Raw genomic sequence first — 24,912 nt, forward strand, 5'->3', positions numbered from 1 at the left:
ACTTGGCCTTAGAAAGTTTCTCTCGGTAACACAATTGGCCCAAACTGCAATCTCCAGGATTTGTTATTTCTAAAAACCCTACGGCCAGTTAATTCAGCCATGCCTACATTTACCCTTAGCATCTTAGCTGGGCATGCAGTAGAAAATCCTCCCTCTGGGAATTTATCCTGCTGGAATCCCATTTATGTTAAACATATTCTAGTACAATATTGAAGAGTAATATCAATGATTCTCAAACTTATGGGGCATCAAAATCACCCAGAGAGCTTGTTAGAACAGATTCCTATGCCCTATTCCTAGAGTTTCAGGATTTCTGATTTACTGGGTCTGGGATGAACTGGGGAGATTTGCATTTCTACCCAGTTCCCAAAGGATGCTGTTGGTTTGGGGACCCACCATAGAGATCCACTGCTTTAAATCAGGGGTGTGCAAACTTTTCAACGTTTTCCACCAAGGGCCATATGCACTCAAATACACAAACAGCCGGGGAGAAGTACTATTGCCTCACCTGGTTTATTTAAGTAAACTAAATATATTTTTGGAATTTGCTGCGGGCCAATTAACAATGGATCATGGGCCGCAGTTGGCCCGCGGGCCATAGTTTGGACACCCCTGCTTTAAATGCTTAACCTTCTACTGAAGGCTTCCTCCACCTCCTGCTTTAACTGGAATCTCACCATCCACTGCAGTCCTTGCAAGTTAAGTCCTACACCTTATTCACTCCAGTTTTCTGGCCCAGATTCCGCGGTCCACCACTTCAGCCTGTCCCTGACCTGCTATCTCCTTCGTCTAGTTTACCCAGAACCTTACACCAAACTCTTCCTCCTCTGCCCCAGTTCCCCAACTGCTGATCAATCAAATCTCTCTGTCTCCAAATCTCTCCCCTCAGTCTTAGTACTCTCCACTCCTATTCATGAAGGCAAAAGAATCCACCAGACTTCCTTTTACCAAGGTATCCTACAGCCTGTCCTCATGGTTGGCATAGGCAGAACTGTAAAACTGCCCCAAGGTTTCCTGCCTAAATCCACAGGACTGTAACGATAATGGACTTTACTCCCACAATTAGACTGTTACAAGACACAGTTGACCTTTTCACAAGGTGATTATTTGGGTGGTCAGAAGCATATCACAAGAGCATTTTTAAACCACAAGTTTTTCTGGCGGGTAGCAAAGAGGAAGTCAGATTCCGGGCTTGAGAAAGACTTGATGTGCTGTTGGTGATTTTATTTTAAAATGAAGGGGCCACATGGCAAAGAATGTGGTAACTTCTAAGAGCTGAAATCAATCTATGCAAGGAAATGCCAGCAAGGACATTCCAACTGCCAGCAAGGAAATGGACACCTCAGTCCTATACTCACAAGGAACTCAATTCTGCTAGCTGTTGCAATGGCCCGGGACATGTATTCTTCTCCACAGCCCTCAAGTAACAGCGTAGGCCTGCCCGCAGCTTATCTGGCACTTGATGAGGTCCTAAGCAGAGAACCCAGTCCCGTCTACCTAGATTTCTGACCTATGGGCCTGTGAGATAATGGGTGTTTTTCTCACTTTTTAAAAAAAATTCAAAAAAATAAATTCATAAACTTAATTTTTTTACAGCAGTTTTAGGTTCACAACAGAATTGAGCATTGTTATTGTCCTACCCTGAAACTGGTTCCCAGAGTTTTCTGCTCCAGTAAGCTGTGATTCTGTGTCTGCCTGCCTCTCCAATTTTGGGGTCAGTGGTTTGCCCTGTGACCTCATGTAAGGAATAGAATATATGAAGGTCTGCCTGGGAACATTTGGGGATGTAAACTCTCACAGTGGCTGGGATATGTGCTTGGCCTTGGAAGGATTGGCTACCCTCCCAAGGACCAAGAAAATATTTACAGGATGTGGAGCCTGGCCTTCGCCTTGCCACAGGTGGGCCGAGCTCTGATACATCTAATCTCGTACCAAGGACTGGCCCCGGCTCCTAACCAGATCCGAGACCAGTTCCTTGTGTTGTTAACAACACGTGTGCTTATTGGCTCCTTGCTGCTGTTGTTAGTGAAGTCCTCAAAACCCCAGAAAGCGGAGGAGCAACAGTTGTTCCCCGGCTGCCTGGGCTGCTGTAAGGTGTTTCGCTCGTGCTGATGAAGGGCCGGTGCTGTTTCTGCGCATGATGTTTTGCCCGTGTTGATATTTTACCGGTGCTGTTTCTGCGCATGATGTTTCGCCCGTGCTGATAACTTTACTTGATTGGGATTTTGCCCTGCTGATGAAAGGCCGTCGCTGTTTCTACGACTCTAATTGACTGGGCCCTGGTGGTATGATGAATTGCCTCCTTGCTTGTTAGTGGTATGATGATATATTCCTCTAATCTCTGTCTTGTCTTACTTACTTTCACTTTGTAATAAAACTCTTTAACCCCTTCATCCCGGCTTGTGGTGGTGTGTCTTGCGTATCGGGCCTCGAAAATAAGTCTGTGCACAGCAATCGATAATACTTATCGATACACCTCAGTTCTCTGAAGGATTTAAGATTTGATTTTTGTTTGTTTGCTCAGCTTTTTACTTGTTAGCACAGCATGAAGACTTCTAACGTCCTTACCTGCCACACTAGAAGCCAGAAGTCGATGGGTATTATTTTAAGCCATTACATCTGTTAATTAGCGATTGCCTGCATGTCTGGAATCTGATGGAGGGCAGAGACCATCTTGTTTTGTGTTGTTTTGTCACCTAACACAACGGCATCGCACGTGTTCAGTGCAAATTTACAAAAAGTACGGTTACATTCTGCAACTGGAACATGACTTGGAAGTTGTAGTGGATGCTGTGTGGTACCACTTGTATCTGCCCTGTAACCCCCACACCTGACTTCAGGACTAAAGCATTTACTCTTCCTGCTGCTGAGACCCCTGGCAGCTGACAGATTGCAACTGACTTTACCTTCCCAGTGATTGTTCTTAAAGAGAGCCACCCTACCCAAGGCCAATGTCTCCTTTATAGGAGTATTCTGCATCACAGTGACTGGTCAATGCCAGGGGATATAAGGAGTGGCGTCTTGCCCCAACTGGGACAACTGCAGGGTCATGCAGCTCAGTTCTCACCAGATTGGCTAAGGCCTCTGCGATTGCGCTAAATCCACTTCTCCCTCTGCTTAATCTTGCTTTCTTTGTCCCTCCGAGATGTTATTCCCCAAAGCCCTCCCCATTAAATTTCCTGCATACAAATCTCCATCTCAGAGTCTGGTCCCAGGGTACTCAACCTGCCACTGGGTGCAATAGTCGCTTGGGAAAATTAAAGGGTAGGTGTTGTCAGGCGTCACCTTTCATTTTGGACTCCATTTTCCAAACTTACACTTGGCTTTTCATGTAGCCTCCAGGATAAAGGGAATACTCTGGGAAGGATTACAAGTCAGGCCAGTGTTTATTGGTACTACCCTCCTTTTTGTGCTTCCTCTTCCATATAATGGCACTAGCATCTTCCCCACCTTCTAGGGTCCCACATCTCCCTACTACGAGGGAGCCCTAGTTATAATCCTTTAAGTGCCTTGAGTTAGTTCACCCACAACACTTCCAACTCCTATTTCACAAGTGTCAAAAAGGCAATCAGATTCAACTCATTCATATTAACACACTAACACGAAAAGCCACTCTCTTTCATTTTTCTCATGGGAATTTATAGGTGAATGAATCAGACTGTTGGAATTTCTGGTGGTGAGTCGAGTTAGAGCAGCGGAACGCCTTCCTGGTTCGCATGAAAGCAAGGAAGCTGGGTCATCGGGACTCAAGTCTTCCCTATTCTTGTTACTCCAGCCAATGCATTTCTTGCTCAACCTTTCCAACTCAGTTGTGTTCTGGTGGGCTTGGGATGGTGGAGACAGTGACCACAGGGCAAAATCTGTTCATCTAAACTGACAGTAAGCCATTCATTCACAAATGCTTGAGTGTCTGTGTGTGAGGCTCTACACTAACCACCCCATGCAGATATGTGGAGGATACTGCTCTAAGGATATATGGCCTCCTTGAGAATGGAGAGAAGGTTACAGGTCTCGTGTTATGTCCTGAAATGGGCTTTGAAAGTGAAAACGCAGGTGATACTGGGACACATAGGAGAGTTACGTAATCCACCCCTGGGTGGGGATAGGGGTGAGAGGTGTTTTCCTGGAGTATCTAAACCAAATCTTGAAGTAGGGGTTAGGAAAAAAGTCGTAAACACTCATTCAGACCAACCTTGGAAATAGTGTCTTGCTGCCTTTTTGAATCTTATCTGAAAGAATTCATTGCCATCACTTTGTTAAGCTATTTCCACCATTTTGAGAAGTACGGTACTTGGTTACTATAGGAGTTAAAAATATGACATTTTCGTCACAGGGTAAGAGGCAACACTGGAGGACCCATCCATATGTATGCCCATACTGTCTACACTACCACCCAGAGAGCTTTCTGGAAGGCAGCCTCAAGCTCTCCCACATCTGCCCTGTTCTTTCAAATAACCCTGGGAGAGCCTTCAACCACATATAAACATTTTTGGCACTTAGTCAGCCTTAACCTGTATATTTATTGGGAGAAGACTGGTTCCACAAACTGACCATCTAGGTCCAAGGTTCTGAGAATAAAGTACTTTTGTTTGCCTAAAGCTTCTTTTGTTTCTACAAATGTACACTGGTTGAAGTAAAGGACATGTGGTACTAGAACCCACCCTTGGACACATCAGTTTTATTATTAGGGACCTATGATGTGCCTGGTCTTTCTATAGAAATGAGCAAGGCACAGTGTTATCCCGAGGGAAGTCCTGTTTATGGAGAATTCTACATCTATTTATTCTATCCTCAACTCCACATCCATTTCACTTTATCTAAAGGTCCCCGAGATTATAAAACAGGATAGATGACAGAAGCATACTCAAATGACCCAACTGTATTGGTGTTATCAGTGATGCGGCCATTTTGGGAAGGGAAGAAAAAGCATAAGAATCGCATGCATATGCAATTCAACTTATTTACTGTTTTACAGCTTCCAAAGGCTTTACAATGTCACATTTTCTTAACTCGGTTGTTGTATAATAGCTGTATTAGTTCAAATCAAGAGAAAAATCATGTTCTAAACCAAACATGACATTGTAATATTTAGCTATTCTTTGTAACTGGAACTCAGAAAATAGTTTCCTATGAAATAGTGATGGAATAATACATCTCCTTAAATTGGTTGTATAAGAGACTCAAGATACATTAAACACAGAATCATTACCAATATCTTTAAGTTTTCATCTGCAGGATAAAGCTCAAGGTCTTGAATCTCTCCCTGTTCCCTTTCCACTCCCTTCTGTTGACTCAGAGCACCTCTCCAGCTCTGCATCCTGCCTCCAGCTCCTATCACACTGGATGGCTTCATCAACTTTCTCAAACTGGGCCAACCAGGCAGCTGAGGGAACAGCCCCCTGGGGGTAGCTGTTCTGCTCTCCCACTTCCTCTTCATCTATTTTCTCAGGGAAGCCATGGCTCCCCCTACTGTTGTCTGGCTTTCTTTCCCCAACAACAAGGGTCTTCTGGGATCTAGATTGTAGGCTCAGGTCCTTGACTGCTTCCATGGTGATGCACAGTGGCCTTTCGTGAAGCGTGGTGACATCTCCAGAAGATGGGTACAAGTCTGAGTTCAGAGTATTATGGATCTCAACTCCGTCTTTGACTTCATCTGGAGGTGGCAGGATTTGGGGAACAGCTACGTGTCCCTTCTTTTCTTTATCCATCTCCACGATTAACCCTGACTTCAACATCTCATCATGTCTTACATCCTGACACTGCTCTGACCCGACAGCGATTTGTTCACCTTTATACGAAAGGGGGTCTTCACCTTCCTGAGGATTATTGGGCACACCCAGACTTTCACATGAACTCCGTGAAATCCCATTGTGCTGCACATTCTCTGGCATGGATCTACCATAAGCCAGGTTATACAAATGCACGGTTTCTTGGAAAGTCTTCCAGAACTGTATTATAAGGGATCCTTTGCCCTCTTCCATCATTTTCTTGTTCTCAGATGCATAGCTTCCTTGAGGTGTGTCACCACACAGAGTGTCATTAGGAGAGCTCTTAACATGTAGCTCCCTCTTCTGGGCAACCGAAGACCAACCCCCATCTGTTTCTTCGGGAATGTTGTCAGTTTCTATGTCACTGTTAGTAGAGAAAATGGTCACCCTGCCTATGTCACGGCTGTTGCCTTTAGAGTGTAAATCTTGTTTTATGCTCATATTCTCCTGCTGAAGTTCAGTTTGAGTCTCTTGTGTTTTCATTTTTTTTGCATAGCCACTGTAGTGCCAGAACTGTGCTGGATGATAACACATAGGGAATCCCGGTCTGCGGTTAAGTGTAGTGGGCAACGGGGATTGAGGTACGAGGAAGCCGGGATACTCATTGGGCACCACTGAACATGGGAAATACAGGCTTCCATTTCTGGACCCTAGGAAGAAAATATGGTGGTCATTTTGTCTCCTGCAACCAGTCACAACATTCAGCCAGCACACACCTGTATGGCACACCATGGAGTTGGTAACTAACGGCGCCCAGCTGCTCCCTGGATATCCCGGGATTCCACAAATCAAGGGGCAATGACTGAAACTGCAGGGCCGCCAGAACCTTGGGACTAGAGTAGGCATCTGTTCTGACTGGTCAGTTCCCAGGCCACAGTTAGCCAGCACATTATGAGTGTCACTCTTAATGACTTTAAAAGAGACCAAGCAAAAAAAAAAAAAAGAGAGACCAAGCATACACTAGGCATAACTCAGGGTTTTCATGGCTTCAGAAAAAATAATTCACATCAGGCCTTTACAAAATGAAGGGGAACAAAAGTTCTTCGGATTTCAAAGCCTTTGTAAAACTACTTATTCAGCACCCTTCATTCACATACACACACATTTCCCCCCCATTTCCACTCTTCAGGGTAATCACTGCAACAAAATATAGTTAATGTTTAAATTTAAAAAACTTATTACAGTAAAAGACACATTGCTATTAACCCCTCTCCAAATATCCCCCCTTGCTTTGAACATACTTATCCTATCATTCTTGCCACTTTCTGAAGCAGTTCTGGAAGTCCTCTTTTGTGAGGGTTTTTACTTCATCATGACAATGCTCCATGTCACACATCTCTTCTGGTACATGGCAACTTCTCTCAAATAAAAACATTACGGTGTGTCCTCATCCACCTTATTCACGGGACCTGGCACCATGTGACTTCTGGCTCTTCCCCAAAGTCAAAATGACCGTGAAACAAAAATGTTTTGAATCATATCAGGACATTGAGGCAGCCACGACAGCGCAACTAAAGACACTCACAAAAGAGGACTTCCAGAACTGTTTCAGAAAGTGGCAAGAATGATGGGATAAATGGCGGAGTATTTTGACGGGGATTAACGGCAATGTGTTTTTTACAGCAATAAATTCTTTTTTAAATTTAAATACTCACAGTATTTTTTTTATCAGACATCATACATCCTTGGGAAAGGCATCTGATTTTGCAAGACAATTGGCAAACAAAGTTAAGATAAAACTAGAAAGGAAGTAATAGTTCAAATCAGTGTTCCTGAGGAATTTACTCAGTATGATGAGGCTGACCTTACGAACTCAATTTCACTGTTGAGAAATGTACCAAAGTGCCTCTTATACCTGGCATAATATAGTTATACAAGCATTTGGGGTTTTTTCCCCTTCTTGAAAGAAAGGAGTAAAATCTCAGCTTGGAGTTTAACATGGTCTTTAAGTACAACAAAATAACGTAATAGCAGGTCCCTGTCACTAGACATCCCCATGGGACCATTATCCAGTCACCCATAGCAGAAACATAGGTGTAATTAAGGTTATTTTTTTCTCCCTCAATAACCACCCAAAGCTATCAGTCTATTATTTTTAATGTCTTCCCTCTTCTGTTACCAGTACAAAGTCCTCTCCAAGTTTGCACCTGATTACTATTAACGTTCTTGACCCATCTCCCCAACATATCACAGGTCTATAATCCAAACTCTTCCAGAATAATCTTTCTGACCCACTTTGATTCGCTCTCTCCAGTTACAGTATGTGAATGGCTTATCACAGCCTGTCAGGAAATGGGGAACAATGACTACATTCCTTAAGATGGCATAAAGGCCCTCATTATCTGGTTTCTCACTGTATGATCTCATTCTCTCCCACTAACACCACAGGCTCTAGCCATATGTCGGTTCCTCCACTACAGCAACTCCTCTTCCTTTTCTGGGACATCCTCCTTCCCCACTCCCTTCCAACTGCTACCAAAACCTAATTCATTTTTTAATAAAAGGAAATCCTGCCGTTTGTGACAACAAATGGAACTTGAGAGCATTTTGCTAAGAGAAATCAGATGGACAGAGAAAAAAATTGTTGCATGATCTCAATAAGTAAAATCTAGAAAAGATGCACTCATTGTAAAAGAACAGAACGGTGGTTGCCAGGGCCTGAGTGGTGGAGGAAATGGGGAGCTGTTAGCCAGTGGGAAAAAGCCTGACTGATCTTATACAAAGGACGAAACTGAGGCAGAGAATTTAATATTTAACACCCGCCCATTTATAGGAATATAAATTCAGCCCTAATTTCAAGTGTACAGCACTGCATATTGTGGTAGACTTCCCGATTCTGGATACGTAAGAAGCTTCAAAGCCATTCGGTCCTAACAAAGTAAAAAGCTGATGTGAAAAATGAACTTTTCTTAGATCCATCAGAGTCGTGAGGTTACAGGGCAAACTGCGACCCCCAGTACAATTATCACAACTTACAGGGGCACAAACCCAAGACATAACAACTCCCTGGGAAAGAGTGGAGTAGGGAAACCTGAACTATTACCGACAAATTGTAGACTCAGGGTGGACAAGTCTGAGAGATAAAAACTCCGGGAGTGGCACTCTTTTTTAAGTTTTACCTGCAGTAGCTCAGTTTCTCAAGGTACATCTACGAGACAAGTCCCTTGTGCCTCCAACAGGGAGAAGGGGAAAAGGAACCACTGTGACAAACACCAGAAGCATTCTATTCTTAACAAGATGGGACTGCAGGAGAAGCTACCAGATCACCAGGGCCAAACTGACCTGTGGGCAGGGAAATACCTATCTCCAGACCACACCTCTCCTATCTCAATGGGAAGGTAAAGCATATGTAAAGTTCTGTCCAAAGACACAATCTGACTAAAAGACACACCTAATATCATAGTCCTTTCACAACCATAAAACTATGATTCCTTCCCCACCCCCAATAACTTACCATATTACTAAAGGCCTATTTAGAGCAGTTCCTTTTATCCAGCACATGCCTGGCAATCAAGAAAGCATTACAAGACCTACTAAGACAAAAATCACATTGTATACAAAAAAATCACATTGTATACAAAAAACTCACTTTAAAGACAGCGAATAAAAGTGAATGGAGAAAGGTGTACCATGCTGACAGTAATCAAGTGAGAGTTGTATAAGTGATGGAGATAAAGAACAGCCTCACCTACAGGGTCATTCTTCACTAAGTCAGAAACCCTAATGCGTATGCCCTTAACAGAGGGTCAAACTACGTGAGGCCAAAAGTGACAGAACTGCAGGGAGAAATAGATTAACTCACTATTATAGTTGGAGACTTTAGCATCCATGTTACAAATGGACAGATGCTGGAGGTAAAAAAAAAAAATTACACAAAGACAGGTGAATTCAACAGCACCATCAACCTATTAAATATAACTGACATCTACAGACGTTGACGGAAAAATACACCTTTTCACACTCACAGAAACATTCGCCCAGACAGACCACGTTGTGGGCCATAAAACACACTTTTACAAATTAAAAAATACATTCATTATATAATGTCTGCTCTTAGACTACAACTGAACTAATGTAGAAAACAAAACAGCTGGAAAGTTCCAAAATATTTTGACAAACTAGCAAAAGCAATACAATGGAGCAAAGACAATCTTTTGAACAAATGGTCCTGGAAAAACTTAACATCCACATGTAAAAAAGTGGATCTAGACACAGACTTTACACCTTCAGAAAAATTAACTCAAATAAATCATAGACCTAAGTGTGAAATGCAAAACTATTAAGATACCTAGAAGATGACACAAGAGAACAATTAGATGATGCTGGGTAGATGATGCTGGGTGACCTTTTAGATACAACACCTTTGGCACATCCACTTAAAACTGGTAAGCTGGACCCCATTAAAATTAAAAACTCTACAAAAGACAGTGCCAAGAGAATGAAAAGACAAGCCAGAACGGGAGAAAATATTTGCAAAAGATGTATCTGATAAGGGACTATTATCCAAAATATACAAAGAACTCCTAAAATATTAAGAGAACAGCCCAATTTAAAAAAAGGCCAGACCTTAACACACCTCATCAAAGAGGCTATATGGATGGCAAATACACATGTGAAAAGATGCTCCACATCATATATCATCAGGGAAATGCAAATTAAAGCAATGAGCTACTACTACACATGTATTAGAACACTTAAAATCCTAAACACTGACACCACCAAATGCTGGTAAGGATATGGATCAATGAGAACGCTTAGTCATTGCTGGTGGGAAGGCAAAATGATACAGCTGCTCTGGACAACAGTTTGGCAGTTACTTCCAAAACTAAAGTTATTCCACAGAACTAGACTAAATAATCCTAAAATTTATATGGAACCAGGGAGTGGCCGGTTAGCTCAGTTGGTTAGAGCGTGAAGCTAATAACACCAAGGCTGCCGGTTCGATCCCCCCATGGGCCACTGTGAGCTGCGCCCTCCTTAAAAAAAATCTTAAAAAATTTAAACCAAAAAAGACCCCAAAATAGGCATAGCAATCTTGAGAAAAAACGGAGTTGGAGGTTATCATGCTACTTGATATCAAACTGTACTATAAGGCCATAGTTATCAAAACAGCATGGTACTGGCATAAAAACAGACATATAGATCTATGAAACAGAATAGAGAACCCAGAAATAAATCCACACTTAAATTATCATTTAATCTATGACAAAGGAGGCAAGAATATACAATGGGGGTAAAACAGTCTGTTCAATAAATGGTGTTGGGAAAAGTGGGCAGATATATGAAAAAAAAATGAAACTGGACCACATTCATACACCATATACAAGAACAAAATGGATTAAAGACTTTAGGTAGAGGTCACTGAATATGCATAGAATGTATCTGGATAAATACCCAAATTAACTGACAATAGTTTTTGCCTCAGGGGAATGGACTGGGAGACCAGGAAAAGGGAATGTGAGGGAAAGACTTCATTCCACGTTGGTACACTATTTTAATTTTTAGCCTCATGAATTTGGTTACTTTAAATACAAAATAATTTAAGCAAGTTTCAACTGCAAAAACGTTATTCAGAAGATAGTTATACCTCTTATTCTGAATAATTCCTAGTCAAAATGACCAGGCACAAAATAAGCCATGAGAATCTGCCCTGTAGGTTAATACAACCAAGATGCTTTGAGTCCACTTGCTCAAGTGCACTCAGGTTGTATTCACCCAAGGAACCTCTCTACACCTTGGCCACGACACTGTCATGTTTAAGACACAATTTCAGTAAGCTATTTAACAACTTACATATGCCTCTTACTTCCTAGTTAATGGTCTTCAGTGAATCTATACTCAACATCTTTTCTGTACCCAGCATCCATTCTACCTTGTTTTGGTAACAGGCCCTCAAGCTTCTTTGAAAAAGGAACTTTTTCTTTGAAAAAGGAAAAAGCCTTTTATACGACAGGCTCACACCATCTTCAACACGGGGCACACAATCTAGACTGACCAAGGAGACTAGGGCACCTACCTGGCTTGGTAATTAGAACAGGGAGAGCATGTGACAAAGGCAGACATGGAAAATCAGCTTTGAACTCTAGATGAAACTATGGAAGAGACAGCTCTTCCCTGGGATCACTAGCTATAAAATCATTACAGGCCTGGAAATGCCTGTAATGCATTTTTGTCTGTTTGAAATGATGGCTCAGATGAGGCCAACAGAAAAAGTCAAAATCTAGACAGAGAGAGAGACAGAGACTCAAAAATGGTTTACGTCCTTTGAGTCCTTCTCTATTTAGCCAACCTGAAGTGGCTTCACTCTTGGGATTCCAGGTTACACAAGACAATAAATCCTCTCTCTTTTTATTCACTAAAAAAAAAAGAGAAAAAGTTCCAATAAAAAATATAAACCTTGTTCCCACTTCTAGTACTCACCACTTTTAATTCTCTTAAACCACAACTCTAAAAGACAAGCATTTTAAACCTTAAGGGAAATGGCGTGGAAAAAAACGCAGACGTATAAAACCTCAGTCTTTTAGTTCGAAGAATGTTTAAGATACAATACATATTTCTCCGAGGAATTTCCACCCTGTCTACTTGAGCTTTCCTCACAATTTTTTCCCCTACATCATTTCAACATCTGTATCAGTTAGGGGTCTCCAGAGAAAGAGCCAAGGGAATATGCATACAGAGAGAAAATTTGCTTTAAGGAATTGGCTCATGGGTAGGTGCAAGTCCAAAATCTGCCAGAGGCAGTCACACCGGAGACAGTTCAAGTCCATAGGCCATATACTGGCAGAATTCCTTCTTGCTCCGACTGCAACTTGGAAATGGCTTCAACCAAGAGGTCCTTGCAAGACGCAGATTTCAGTTACCTAGCTGGGACCAGTGACCAATGAACTCGAAAGCACTCCTTCGAACACCTAGTCCATTACATGGAAAACAGGTGCATAATATACACAACACGCTTTACCCACAGCAGGGGACACAAAAGAGTAAGTTTAACATTATCTTTACTACGGGAGGTATGAAAAGGGAGAATCACCCCCTGAAGCCTCACATCCTGCCTAAGCGCCCTTCCCATAAATCCACTGTACTGAACAAAATCCTAGACAGCTACCTTCCAAAATTTTTCAAGTTTTGCCTATCATTTTTCCCCCCAAAGTACTTTTTTGACTTCAGCTTACTAGCTTTCTAACCTGTAGGCTTTGATGACACCATCATGGGGACTAGGAGCTCTGAGGTACCCCTTCCCACCGACTGGTCTCGGAACGTAAGGTTCTGCTTTGACTACTGTGACCCTGAGCAAGTCATTCCCGTATTTGTGAAACAAGGACAGCTCGCTGGGTGGAGATGTGCAATGAGACACTCATTCCTAGTATTCAGCAGAGCACCGGCACAGAGCTGCATTCCAAGTTTTCCTAGGAATGTGAACTTGACACACTGGCCCTCTGAGATGCCACAATCCCTTGTGTCAGGACAGGATGAGGACAGGGCGGTCCTGGAGAAGCCTCAGAAAACCTTCAAGCACTGGTTTTAGGGCGGGTCCGTAACCCCACTGAACCTCTCTGAGAGTCCTTACCTGCCCCGGGCACGCAGAATGGATTATAGGCAGGATTCTGGTACCAGAAGCCCGGGGAGGGCTGCTGCTGGGCCGTGGTGTGCACGATAAAGGGGCGGCCGTTACTGAGGTCAAAATTGTTTTCGGAAGAGTTCATTGCCTAGGCTGAAAAACAGATGCTGACATTCAGGAAAGGACCGTCACACGCAGCCTCGTAAACTGTGAGGGCGGAGAAGCCATCTCAGTCCCCCTTCACAACTCCAGGCCTGGGTGTCGGGTTCCTCACCTTGTCTTGCTGCTCACCTGGCATCAGGGACTCACGGGGCATTAGTGACACCAAGGGCTGCACCGCATTCGGGACCGGGGAGCGGTGCCCAAAGGCCGGTCACCTTGTGACAAGCCAGCCTAGGCTTCCTGCGCAGCCGCCCCCAGGCAAGAGCGAGGCTTCGGGGGCGCAGGCGCAGTTCAGTGCCAGGCCTCAAACATCAGGTGCCGCCCCCGAGGGCGGTGGCTCAGGCCGGGCCCCCACTGTCCTTGTCCTCGGCCGCTCCAGCGTGTCGGGCCAGCACCGTCCCCAGGCCGAGGCTCTGATCCGTGCAGGAGGCCCCCGGGCTCAGGGTCACCCTAGCCAGGCCTCACCTGCCTCACGCGCCCTCCCTTCTCCTCCCCCACCCCACCCCCGCAAATACCCTCAAGTCACTGAGTTCCAGCCCACCCGCCACTCCCCACCACCCCTGCTTCAAATTTGTCACACCGACCTGCTTTGAAGTCTGCGATTTCAGTTTGAAGTCTGCGACTGGGCTCCTGTGCGGTGGCACACCGGCCTGCTGCTACGCCGACCTCTGCAACCCGGGGCGTCCATGGCGGCCGTGGCGCTGCGCCGCCTTTATCCGCGCCACAGGGCGGGCACGTGCTGCGCGCGGAGCAGGCCCCGCCCCGCACGTTCCCCCGCGCATGCGGCCTGTGTGCGGCCCTGGCCCGCGGCCCCGCCCGAAGCCCCGGAGAAGCCCACGTGGGCTTCCCCCCCCCAGGCGTGGAGCCCGGCCCTGTCTGGTCAGGGGGAGCAGCCTTAACCCTCCCTCTGGAGCTCCTTCGTGCGCCTAGACGCCCTGGTGTTGGCTTTTCCCGAGGACCCGACAGTCCCGTTCCCCTCGCTCTGCCGACCGTCCCCTCCACTTAACCTGAGTGAGGGCAGCTTATCGCTCTTCTCTGAGCTCCTGGTCTCCTTCCGTCCTTGGGCCTAAAGCCACTGACCCTGAAGCAAGAGGAGCGGAGCGAGGAGAAGAGACGGAGGAGGAGGCCGACTTGGGCAGAGCGTACAGGCCTGAGAGGAGAAAGTCACACAGGAGGTGCAAAGGCAGGCTTCATGCAGCGGGGGTGAAATCGGGGAAGAGGCTTTGGCAGTTAGGACGCCACCGGTGGGGGAAAGGGGTGGGACAGAAAGCCACAGTAAGTCGTCTGTGGGGTGATAGACGGACAGCGGGAAAGTGAAGCTGGCAAATACGGACTGCTCTTTAGTTGCACTTTTTTTAAAGACAGATTTTGGTATTTCACTCTCCTAAATGGAGACATAGGGAGATGTGGCAGAAAGTGGAGAGAGGAGGGATGTTGGGATGTTGGGAGGAGGCAGAGGGAGAGTAGCTTCACCTGGTCGCAATGTTTTGCACAGAAGAAAGTCTTTGAGATGGGAGGGAAATGAAGGCTTCAAGGCAGGAATTTAAGCGCATTAGCATCTAATGCACGAGTTTCCCCCCCAATGAATAAAGGCGGGATTGACACTTGTAGGGAGCACTGAGAATTTGGGATGACCGACAGCATTACTGGGCAGAAACTGTGTTTGACCAGCAGCAGCAGTGGCTGAAACTTGATCAAAGTTTTTCTTTCACATAAAGAAGTCTGGAAGTGAGCCACCCAGGGCTCGGCTGGTAGCTCTTGCTGTCATGAAGAATCCAATCTCCTCTCTTTCCACTCTACCATCCTTAGCCCTGGCCTTTATCTTCAAATTGCCTCATGTTTCAAGATGCCTTTTCCAAGTAGAAACCAAGAGGATGAGAAGGGAAAGAGTGAAAAAAGAGCACAAAGGGCACACAGCAGCTTCTTCTATCATCAATTTTGCTCTTCAGGAATTTCTAAAAGACCCACGAAACTTCGGGTTTCAGCACATTGGCTTCTCATGGCTGAAAAGTTGTTTGTTAGCTGGGCATATTGCCACTTGGAATAAACTGGGATGCTGTGACTAAGGAAGAGAATGGGTATTAATTGGGCAGACAACTAACAATGTCTGCCATACTGCTGCTGAGAATGGAAGAAGCAGTAACCAACAGACATGCAAAAGGGTTGCTGGTAGATTTGAGGGCTGAATTGGGTTGGGGATCAGTTAATTTGTGTTGGCCGGCATCTGCACCGGTGTGTCACTTGCTCAGCCATGTTCAGTCACTTGGAGAGACACTGAATGGTTGGATGGATCAAGGACTGTGGTTTTGCAGGGCTTATGGAAAGAAAAGGGTTCAAGACAGTTCAGTGTGGTGGTGAGAAAATAAAGCAATACATCATGGCACATATTGCATATCCTGCACTTGTTATGACCCTGCACATGAGTGCCTCCTTAAATTTTGCCCCCCTAGATGCCTTGCCTTACCCTTCCTAGTGGCCTAGAATAGTCAGAAAGAGAAAGTAAATAAAGTCAGAGGGCAGTTGATCAAATGGAGAAAAATTAATGGAGGGCTTCCACATGAGAGTTAAAGAGCTAGAGGAGGAGGGTTGTGGTCAGAGAACGGACATCTGAAGTTTAGGTTTTCATAGTCGGAGCAGTTGCAAGTTATAACAAGGTCCACCAGGAGGCCAAGAGAGTGGTTTGCTGAAGTTCTATGGAGATGAAGGTCATTGGCCCTGAGGAAGGAAAAGATCGGCGAAGCTGGGATTTGGGATGAATCACCCCCTCCTTCATATTGTAGTCATTACAGGTTCCCATGTCCTCAATGAATGTGACAGAGTGACCGGGAAGGTGAGAAACATCCCAAGATGTTTGTATTCATAATTTCATAATGTTTTATAATGTTTTTCTTCAAGAGAGTCCCCCGAATTTTATATTAGTCCCCATAAAACTTGGATCTGCAAGCTGGGGGCCATGTCTCAGCCTTGCAGTGCAGGGAGAGTGGGAGATTGAAAAACCTCCCTATGAGGGCAGCTCAGGACTGGAGAGTCCTTGGAAGGGAACACAGCGCAGGGGCGATTCAGTAAAGAGGTTGAGGGATATGGTGGCTTGTTTGTAGCCAAACAGGGCTTCCAGGTGGCATAATTATTGAGAGGGCTGGTAGCTAGATCACCAGGGAGCAGGACTGGACTAAGAAAGTCCCAGAAATGCCTGCTAACTTGGTTTTGGGTTTGAGGCAGTGCCGGAAGATGTCAAGGATGAAACATACAGTGGTCCTTCCTGGTCCGTAGATTCCAACTAGACCTCTTCTGTAAGGTTTTTGTGTTGAGGCATTTTGTGTGAGGTGGGGTGTCAGAGGTTAGATGGTAATCGCTATTGTGCTGTTAAGTCCAGTTCGTGAACTGTGTTCTCTGCTCAAGATTCCAAATGGGTATTACCATCATGTCTATATTACGATGGGGACACTTGAGATTCAGGGAGGTTGATTAATCTGCTCATAGATGTGACGTTGCAATCCTACTGGATGGAAGGGAGTGGGCTGAGGTCTTTGGAGTCTCAGGCCCAGTGCCTTTTCTAGTGCTTGGGTGGTCAGTGTCGCCCTCATTTTGACAATGTGACAGTCTGTCTCTCATTAAAGCAGAATGATTTCTGCTTTCCTCTCAGTTGACACACTAATTTCAGATTGAAATTTTAAACACAAGTGTAGTGATGGTCTACGTTTCCATACCCTGAGCTTCATCTTTAACACATTGGTCAGTAATTCCTGTATCAAGGACGCTGAGGCTCACTAGTGAACCTTCATTTACTTATTCCCTCCACGAATATTGGAGTCCCTGCAATGTGACCAGCACAATTCTAGCCCTAAGGAAACAGCAGAGAAGAAAACAAAATTATAATTCCTAGGGAGCCTCCACATTTTGTGGAATTTGCAGTGAGACGCCATTTACAACTATCAGACGGGGGGAGGGGGGAGGAACCTAGAAACTCTGACAACACTAAGGGTTTAGGAGGAAGTGGTATGACAAGAATTTGTATACCCTGCTGGTGAGAGTGTAAATTGGTAAAATCACTTTGGAGGGCAAGTTGAGAGTACCTTAAAAAGTTGGAAAAAAAAAAAAAAGAGAAAAATGAGCCATACTCCATGAACCAGCAATTCTACTTCCAGAAAAATCCTAAAAGTAAATCTTGCATATACACACGAGGAGACATTTATTTAAAATGTTTGCTGCAATAGCATTGTTTATAACATTAAAAAATTGAAAACCACCTAAGTGTTCGTGAAATAAGAGAATGGATAAATAAATTATAGATAGATTATGGGATATTACACAGGAGTCAAATGAAGGAATTAGAATCACTTCTGTCTCCATGGATAAATCTGAATTAAATACAAGGTTCTAATTTATAATTTCTTTTATAAATGTCTTTTAGAGTTATAGTTTTCTTCCTATTGAAAACTATTTAAATTACATTTAAATAGTATTTCCTATTTAAATTACATTTTCTGTGTTGGTGGTGTGTATATTGACATTTATATATTGATTTTATATTCCAGCAACCTTGCTGAACTCTCATTAGTTTCAGTTTTTGGTAGATTTGACTAGATTTTCTACGTGGACACTCAAGTTATCTACAAATAATGACAGTTTTATTTCTTTTTCAATGACTGTCTTCTCATGTCTCTTATTTATTTTAATCTTCTAAGATCTTCAGGACAATATTCAACTAAAAAAATTGATAGCAGATACCAGTGCCTTGTATTTAATTCCTAATGATTCCTTATAATTGTTGTAGGTTATTTTCTAGATACCCTTTATCAACTTAGTAGGATCTTTTTTATTCCAAATTGACAGAAAAATTTAAAAATTTTTAGTGACTCTTGAGTTTTAGTAGATGGTTTTCCTGCATCTATTAAAAGAATTACATTTTTCCCCCCATCTTCACCTTACTAGTAAGGCAGATTTCTTAACAGATTTTTCTCCCATTAAACAATCCTTGCATCCTTTTGATACACCCAATATGGTTTTGATATATTTTAATATACATTGCAGGATTCCATTTGCTGGTACTTTAGAATTTTGGAATCTAAGAATTTTCCATTTTCACATTGTCTTTTCTTGGTTTCAAGACATTCTAGCCTCATATAATCAGATAACATGCCATCTTTTCCTGTTCTCTAGAGCAGTTTGCATAAGAGGATTATCTAAAATTAGTTAAGAGGACTGACACTACCCAACTTCAAGATTTACTATAAAGAAAGCTACAGTAATCAGGACAATGTGGTATTGGCAAAAGAATGGACAAAAAGATCAATGGAACAGAATAAAGAGCTCACAAATAGACACACATAAATATAGTCTTTGACAAAGGAACAAAGGCAATACAATGAAGCAAAGATAGTCTTTTCAACAAATGGTCCTGGAACAACTGGACATCCACATGCAAAGAAAATGAATCTAGACACAGACCCTACACCCTTCACAAAATTTAACTGAAAATGGATCATAGACCTACGTGTAAAACGTAAAACTATAAAAAGCCTAGACAATAACACAAGAGAAAACCTAGACGATCTTGGGTATGGTGATGACTTTGTAGATAGAACACCAATGGCGCAATTCATGTGAAAAAGAACTGGTAAGCTGGACTTCATTAAAATTAAAAACTCTATGAAAGACACTATCAAATTAATGAAAAAAGCATCCACAGACTGGGAAAAAATATTTGCAACAGACATATCTGGAAAAAACCTGTCATCCAAAATATACAAAGAACTCTTAAAACTCAACACTAAGAAAACACATACCCCAATTAAAGAAGGGGCCCCAAACCTTAGCAGAGACATCACCAAAGAAGATACACAGGTGGCAAACACGTGAAAAGATGCTCCACATCTTACGTCATTAGGGAAATGCAAATTAAAACGAGGCAATACCAGGAAGCAAAGATAGTCTTTTTCTCTCTACCTCTATTGGAATGGCCCAAATCCTGACCCCTAACACCACTAATGGCTAGGGAAGATGGGGAACGACAGCAACTCGCATTCACTGCTGTTGGGAATGCCAAATGGTGCACATGCTTTGGAGTACAGTGTGGTGATTTCTTACAAAACTAAACATAACCTGCCTTATGATCCAGCCAACTATTAAAAACGCACATTTTCTCTCTGCCACTGTAAGTACTAAGTTACACTTTCATGATTTTTAGAATTAGATTATTTGCCTTCCAAGCTAGGAAGAATGAAGCTTAAGACAACGTAATGCTTTGCCAAATTATCTCATTTTAACCTCACAATAGACCTAGGAAGTAAGTATTATTATTTTTCCGATTCTACAGAGGAGGAAACTGAGACCTGGGTAGATCAAAGAATTTGCCTCAGATTATAGATTTAGTGACAAAGTCAGGCCTCTTTGCAATGTTTTCCTTTAAACTTTTTTTTTTTTAAATACACAAAATATAAAAATCTCATTTTGGGCACACAATTCAGTGGCATTAAGTACATTCACAGTGTGGTGCTATCATTACCACTATTCACAGCCAGAACTTTTTCATCATCCCAAATAGAAACTCCATATCCATTACCCAAACACTTCCCATTCTCCCCTCCTACCAGCCCATGACTACCACCAGTTCTACTTCTTTGTCTCTATAAATTTGACTAGTCTATGTAACTCATATAAGTGGAATCATATAATATCTGTTCTTTTGTGTCCAGTTTATTTCACTGAGCATTAATGATTCATCCATATTGTAACATGTTTCTTCTTTTTTAAGGCTGAAAAGTATTCTATTCCATTGCAATAATATTCCAGTTTATTACTGTGTGATCTAGAGTGAGTTACTTAACCTCTCTGTGCTTCAGATACTCCATCTGTGGAGACAAGAGCAGCAAACTCATACAGTTGTTGTAAAAATTAAATGAGTTAATATATATAAAGTGTCTGGCACATCATAAGTACTCACCAAGTGTTAATTATTATTTTGTTGGTGGTATTATTATTATTATTACAAAACAAAGTCCTAGGACACTCAGAGACTGTTAGATATGTAACCCCTAGATTGGGACCTGCAATTACTAACAATCTAGTTTGCTTTCCTCTGCTAAAGGACAAACTACTGAAGGTTGCATTTTGACCTTTAGGGACATCGCTACATTTTGCTTTCTCTATACTGCTCTTCATATTATATTTCTAAAACACAAAAACCATCACCTTCCACTGATAGTTCCCCACTGCCTTTAGGATCAAGTTCAAACTTAACATGGAAGCCCCTTCATGATCTGTATTCATCTCTCGCCTTCCTCTCCAGATATCCTGTCATTCCCCTCATGGACTCCATGTTCCGGTCACAGTCAGTGACCTTGTTCACAAGTACTTATGGTGCCTACATAGGAGCTGTGTAAGGCACTGGAGAGCCAACAAGATATAAAAGTGGTTTTTGCCTTCATGGAGCTTACCTTATAACAACATTTAATTATAATAATCATAAGGGCTATGAGACAAAAAGTACTGTGTGGAAGGAAAATATATACTAGTGAAACCTACCAGAGTTCATTTAAACCACTGTCTTGGGCCAGCCCGGTGGTGGCTCAGGCGGTTGGAGCTCCGTGCTCCTAACTCTGAAGGCTGCCAGTTTGATTCCCACATGGGCCAGTGGACTCTCAATCACAAGGTTGCCAGTTCGATTCCTTGAATCCCCCAAGGGATGGTGGGCAGCGCCCCCTGCAACTAAGATTGAACACGGCACCTTGAGCTGAGCTGCCGCTGAGCTCCCAGATGGCTCAGTTGGTTGGAGAGCATTCTCTCAATAAAGTCCTGTTCCCCTCCCCCAATAAAATCTTTTAAAAAAAAATAAATAAACCACTGTCTTGACCCCTGCTATATTCCTCTGCTTGTTCCCTCCTTTTTCTACCCAATCTGCTCCACTTTTTTGGAGAAGCCTTTCTTGGCATGCTTGTTCTTCTTACATGCCCTCATAATACCCTGTGCATATTGCTTTCACAGAATTTATCTCACTTGTTGGTTTGCCCGGATATTTCCCTCCAATACTCCCATTCCTCCACGAGTCTTTTATCTCTGTATTCCAGGATATTAAAATAAATCTTTGTTGAATAAATGATGTACAGTTTTAAAAATGTTTTTATCTTTAAATATTTATAGACTCAGAAGTAGAAACAGTACAGAGGGTTCCTTGGGTACCCAGCTTCCCCCAATGGTAACATCTTATAAAACTATAAAACATTATTAAAACTAGGAAATTGACACTGGCACAATGCAATTAACTAGACTACGGACCTTACTCAGATTTCATCACCTTTGTATACACTTATATTTTTGGTAGGTGTTATACACAGTTCTCTCAAATTTTCTCTTTTGCAGTTATACCACAATCAAGATACAGAACTGCTGTTACACAAAGAACTCCCTCGTACCACCCCGTAATAATGATGTCCATTTCAACTAGATTTTCTCTGTATTATTACAGGGAAGCAAGATGGTGAGGACATATTGCACATTAGCTCTGGAATGCACTGTCCCCTCAGAGATGGCCCTGGTAACTCCTCCCCCAAATCCAAGATCTGTAAATCAGTTAAAATGTTAAAACTAACATTAAGGACATTTCAGATTATCTTAACATCTTAAATGATTATGATTTATAACATTCAGAAATGGCTAAGAAAAGACAACTTGAGAAATTTTGTAGTCGCATCTTTCTTTTTCCAGGAGTCATTTCAGTTTTCTGTCTTTTCTAGAATCATGACAAAGTTTCAAATGCCGTCTTAGGAGGATACTGTTTCACGGCCATTGGCACTTAATTAAAAGAAAATGCCTTGTTAAATAAAAAGGAATGCTTGAAGCAATGTCATGTGCCTAGTTTTGGATATAGATCACATGGCAGCTGCTGTCCATTCCAAACCAGTTAGTGTAATTGCTGATTTATGATGTCCCTCACCTGGATATCATAACAAGCTGTGATTGTCAAGCTTCCAAACTGAGACAAGACATGTAAGGAAATCAAGGTGTTGAGACTAACGATGCCACGTACCCCACAGTCACTTGTTCTTCCTCAGCGGGTGCAAGGACTCAGCCTCCTCTGATCGCAGCAGCACCCTTCTTCCTGACTGTTCTAACGCTCTCTGAGACGTTTTAAGGGGATAGCCACCTTGAGGGAAGGAATAGCAAACAAGTACAACTATTTGAAGATACATGTTCAGTCTGTTCTTTTCCCAATGAAGAGAAAACACAAAAAGATTGGCTTCTTTGAAACTCTAGATACAGCAATCCAGCCTGCCAGCCCTCAGTGTTTTAAAAGTTAAAAAGTGATGCTTTAAGTATTAACGAACGAGACTGTCACATGCCTGACCCAACCTCCATCCTCAATGCTTTGCTCCCTTATAGCCTTGTTAGAGCTTGGAAAAATTAAGTTTTTGCAGCCGCAGTTGGCCAAACTGCAGTGCTAGAAAATGAGATGTATGTGAAAGTCTGCAGATTTGGGGGGATGAAGTATTGTCCTGAGAAAACTTTTACTTTCCTGAAAAAACAAACAAACACATAGATGGCTGAAGCCACTCCTTTCTCCCTCTTCCTGTCTGGAACAAGGGTGTGAAGCCTCAAATTGCTGTAACCATTGGCAACCATGAGGGAAATGTCCAGAGAACTACAGAAATTGTGGCTCTGCTGTTGTTAAGCAGTTGAATGAATAATGGTAACTGCCTACCTGCAGACTGGTTATGTGAGCAAATAGACCAGAATTTAAGTCATTGAAATGGAATCTGTCACTTGCAGCCAAACACATTCCTAACTGTATAGCTATTAAAATGACACCTTTCTAGTCCTCTTTCACCACTCTAACTAGAAAACTCAGTCATCTTTTACCTTATTTTCCTGCATCCTCTTAGGAACCAAGTCTTGTTTATTATATCCAGCTAGCTTCTTTCAAATGCATTGTTCACAGTCTTCACTACCACTCAATGAGTTTGGACTCTCTCCATCTCCTATCTGGATTATTTTAAGTCTTTTAACCGGTATCCCCCCCCGTGGCAGTTTGAAATCCACCATGTTTCAGAATTAGTTTTCTAAGAAGCACCTGAGATCTTGCTCCCCTGCATCTGTTGTTTGGCTCAAAGACACACTTAGAATTTTTTTTTTTTTAAATCATGTTTCCAAAATGTTATGAAGATATTCTCCTCTTTAAAAATCTTAAATGGCTGTCTACAGGATGCAACACGAACTCTCCCCAGAGGTATCGTTAGCAGTTTCTGCTTTCTTGTTTAGACCGAACCTCCAGGATCCAGTCTGGCACAGAGCAGGTGCTCAAGCATTTGTTCAACGACTGAATATTTTGCATGGCGTTTGTCGTTAAGCCAAAACACATTTAAGCAAACTAAGCAGAGTGACAGCCCACCGTGCACTCAATACAGATTTGTCGAACGAAGCGAGTTTCTACATTCTGCTGCGAAATCCTTCATCGAGAGCAGAGCTGCATACACCCATCTTGATGTGCACTCAGTTGACCTCCTTTCCGACAGGAAGAGGCTCTTCCCGAACGTCTACACGCTTTGAGTTGATAACTGGTTGTGTACAGGCTCCACGTAGGGCTTATGCTAAAAGTGAAGTTAGGAAAGGTAGGTGACGGCGGTGTGGGCATTTCTGACAATCTTTGGTCCACAAATAACTTGTATCACATGAGAGAGCAAACGTACAACGTGCTGCTTGCCAGCAAGCTGTACCGACTTAACCCAAGCAGCGTGGGCCACAGCCACCAGCTGCTGCAAAGGCTGGGCTTGCAAGCAGGAGGCGCCCCTCCGGAACCTGCTGGCGGCGGAGAGCGTAGCCGCCCGCACTGCGGCGCCAACTGTCCGCAGGCTCCCCGGGCCGGCGCTCCCCAGGCCGGGGCGCCCCCTCCGCACCCCGACGGCCGTCTCCCCAGAACTGCGGGCCCTGTCAGGTGCTGCTCTGGGCTGTGGCTTGGCCTTGCCAGACCCGAACACGAAGGCTTTCGCGATGAGACGGGAAACCCGAACGCGCCCTGGCAAGCGGGGGGCGTGTTTTGGAGAGAAGGGGTCGAGGACACAAAGGCCAGTCCGCCGGCCGCCCGGCGTCCGCCCTCACGGCCCAGGTGTGCTGCTGTCCAGTCTCCTCACTCCCTGCAAACGTCTGGATTTCAAGGGGGGAGAGAACCGCCGGCAGACAGCACGACATTCGGTACTTGGCCGCCGGGGTTTCCCAGCACGAAAATCTCCGAGCCTCACCTTCCGCCAGGCTCAGCCTCAAGCCCCAACCGCGCGAACCCGCCGGCGCCTCAGGCCTGCGCGTGTGGGGGCGGGGCCGGGGGGGGGTCGGTGAACCCTCCGCCGCGCACGCGCCCTCGGCTGACCTTCCCCGGGAAACCCCTTCCACGGCGCTTCCCCGTCACCTCGCGCCGCCCCCGCCCTTCCTGCTCTT

The 24,912-nt window shown here is 43.7% G+C and overlaps 1 protein-coding gene across 2 annotated transcripts; it reads right to left on the reverse strand.

Moving 5' to 3' along the window:
* Positions 1–4,951: 4,951 nt before the first annotated feature.
* LOC308510199 (uncharacterized protein) lies at positions 4,952–24,886 on the reverse strand. Of its 2 annotated transcripts, XM_081079311.1 has the most exons (4): positions 24,720–24,886; positions 22,514–22,630; positions 21,013–21,195; positions 4,952–6,418 (listed from the first exon to the last, which is right to left on the reverse strand). In XM_081079311.1, exons 3-4 carry the CDS (start codon positions 21,020–21,022, stop codon positions 5,244–5,246), a joined length of 1,185 nt encoding a protein of 394 aa, XP_080935437.1. In that variant the 5' UTR covers positions 21,023–21,195; positions 22,514–22,630; positions 24,720–24,886; the 3' UTR covers positions 4,952–5,243. The 2 variants fall into 2 exon arrangements, with proteins under 2 accessions (XP_080935437.1, XP_080935436.1); XM_081079310.1 differs by lacking the exons at positions 21,013–21,195; positions 22,514–22,630; positions 24,720–24,886 and adding exons at positions 13,336–13,479; positions 14,073–14,495.
* Between the last annotated feature and the right edge of the window lie 26 nt (positions 24,887–24,912).

The sequence above is a fragment of the Rhinolophus hipposideros genome (genome assembly GCF_964194185.1).
Source record: "Rhinolophus hipposideros genome assembly, chromosome: 18".
Taxonomy (NCBI): Eukaryota; Metazoa; Chordata; class Mammalia; order Chiroptera; family Rhinolophidae; genus Rhinolophus; species Rhinolophus hipposideros.

What these genes read in the sequence shown, in the direction of transcription:
- LOC308510199 (XM_081079310.1), bottom strand. Translation starts at nt 13,471, where the DNA reads ATGAACTCTTCCGAAAACAATTTTGACCTCAGTAACGGCCGCCCCTTT. An exon ending in ATTCTGCGTGCCCGGGGCAG is followed by an intron (nt 6,419 to 13,335) that starts GTAAGGACTCTC and finishes TTTTCTTCCTAG; the next exon opens with GGTCCAGAAATGGAAGCCTG.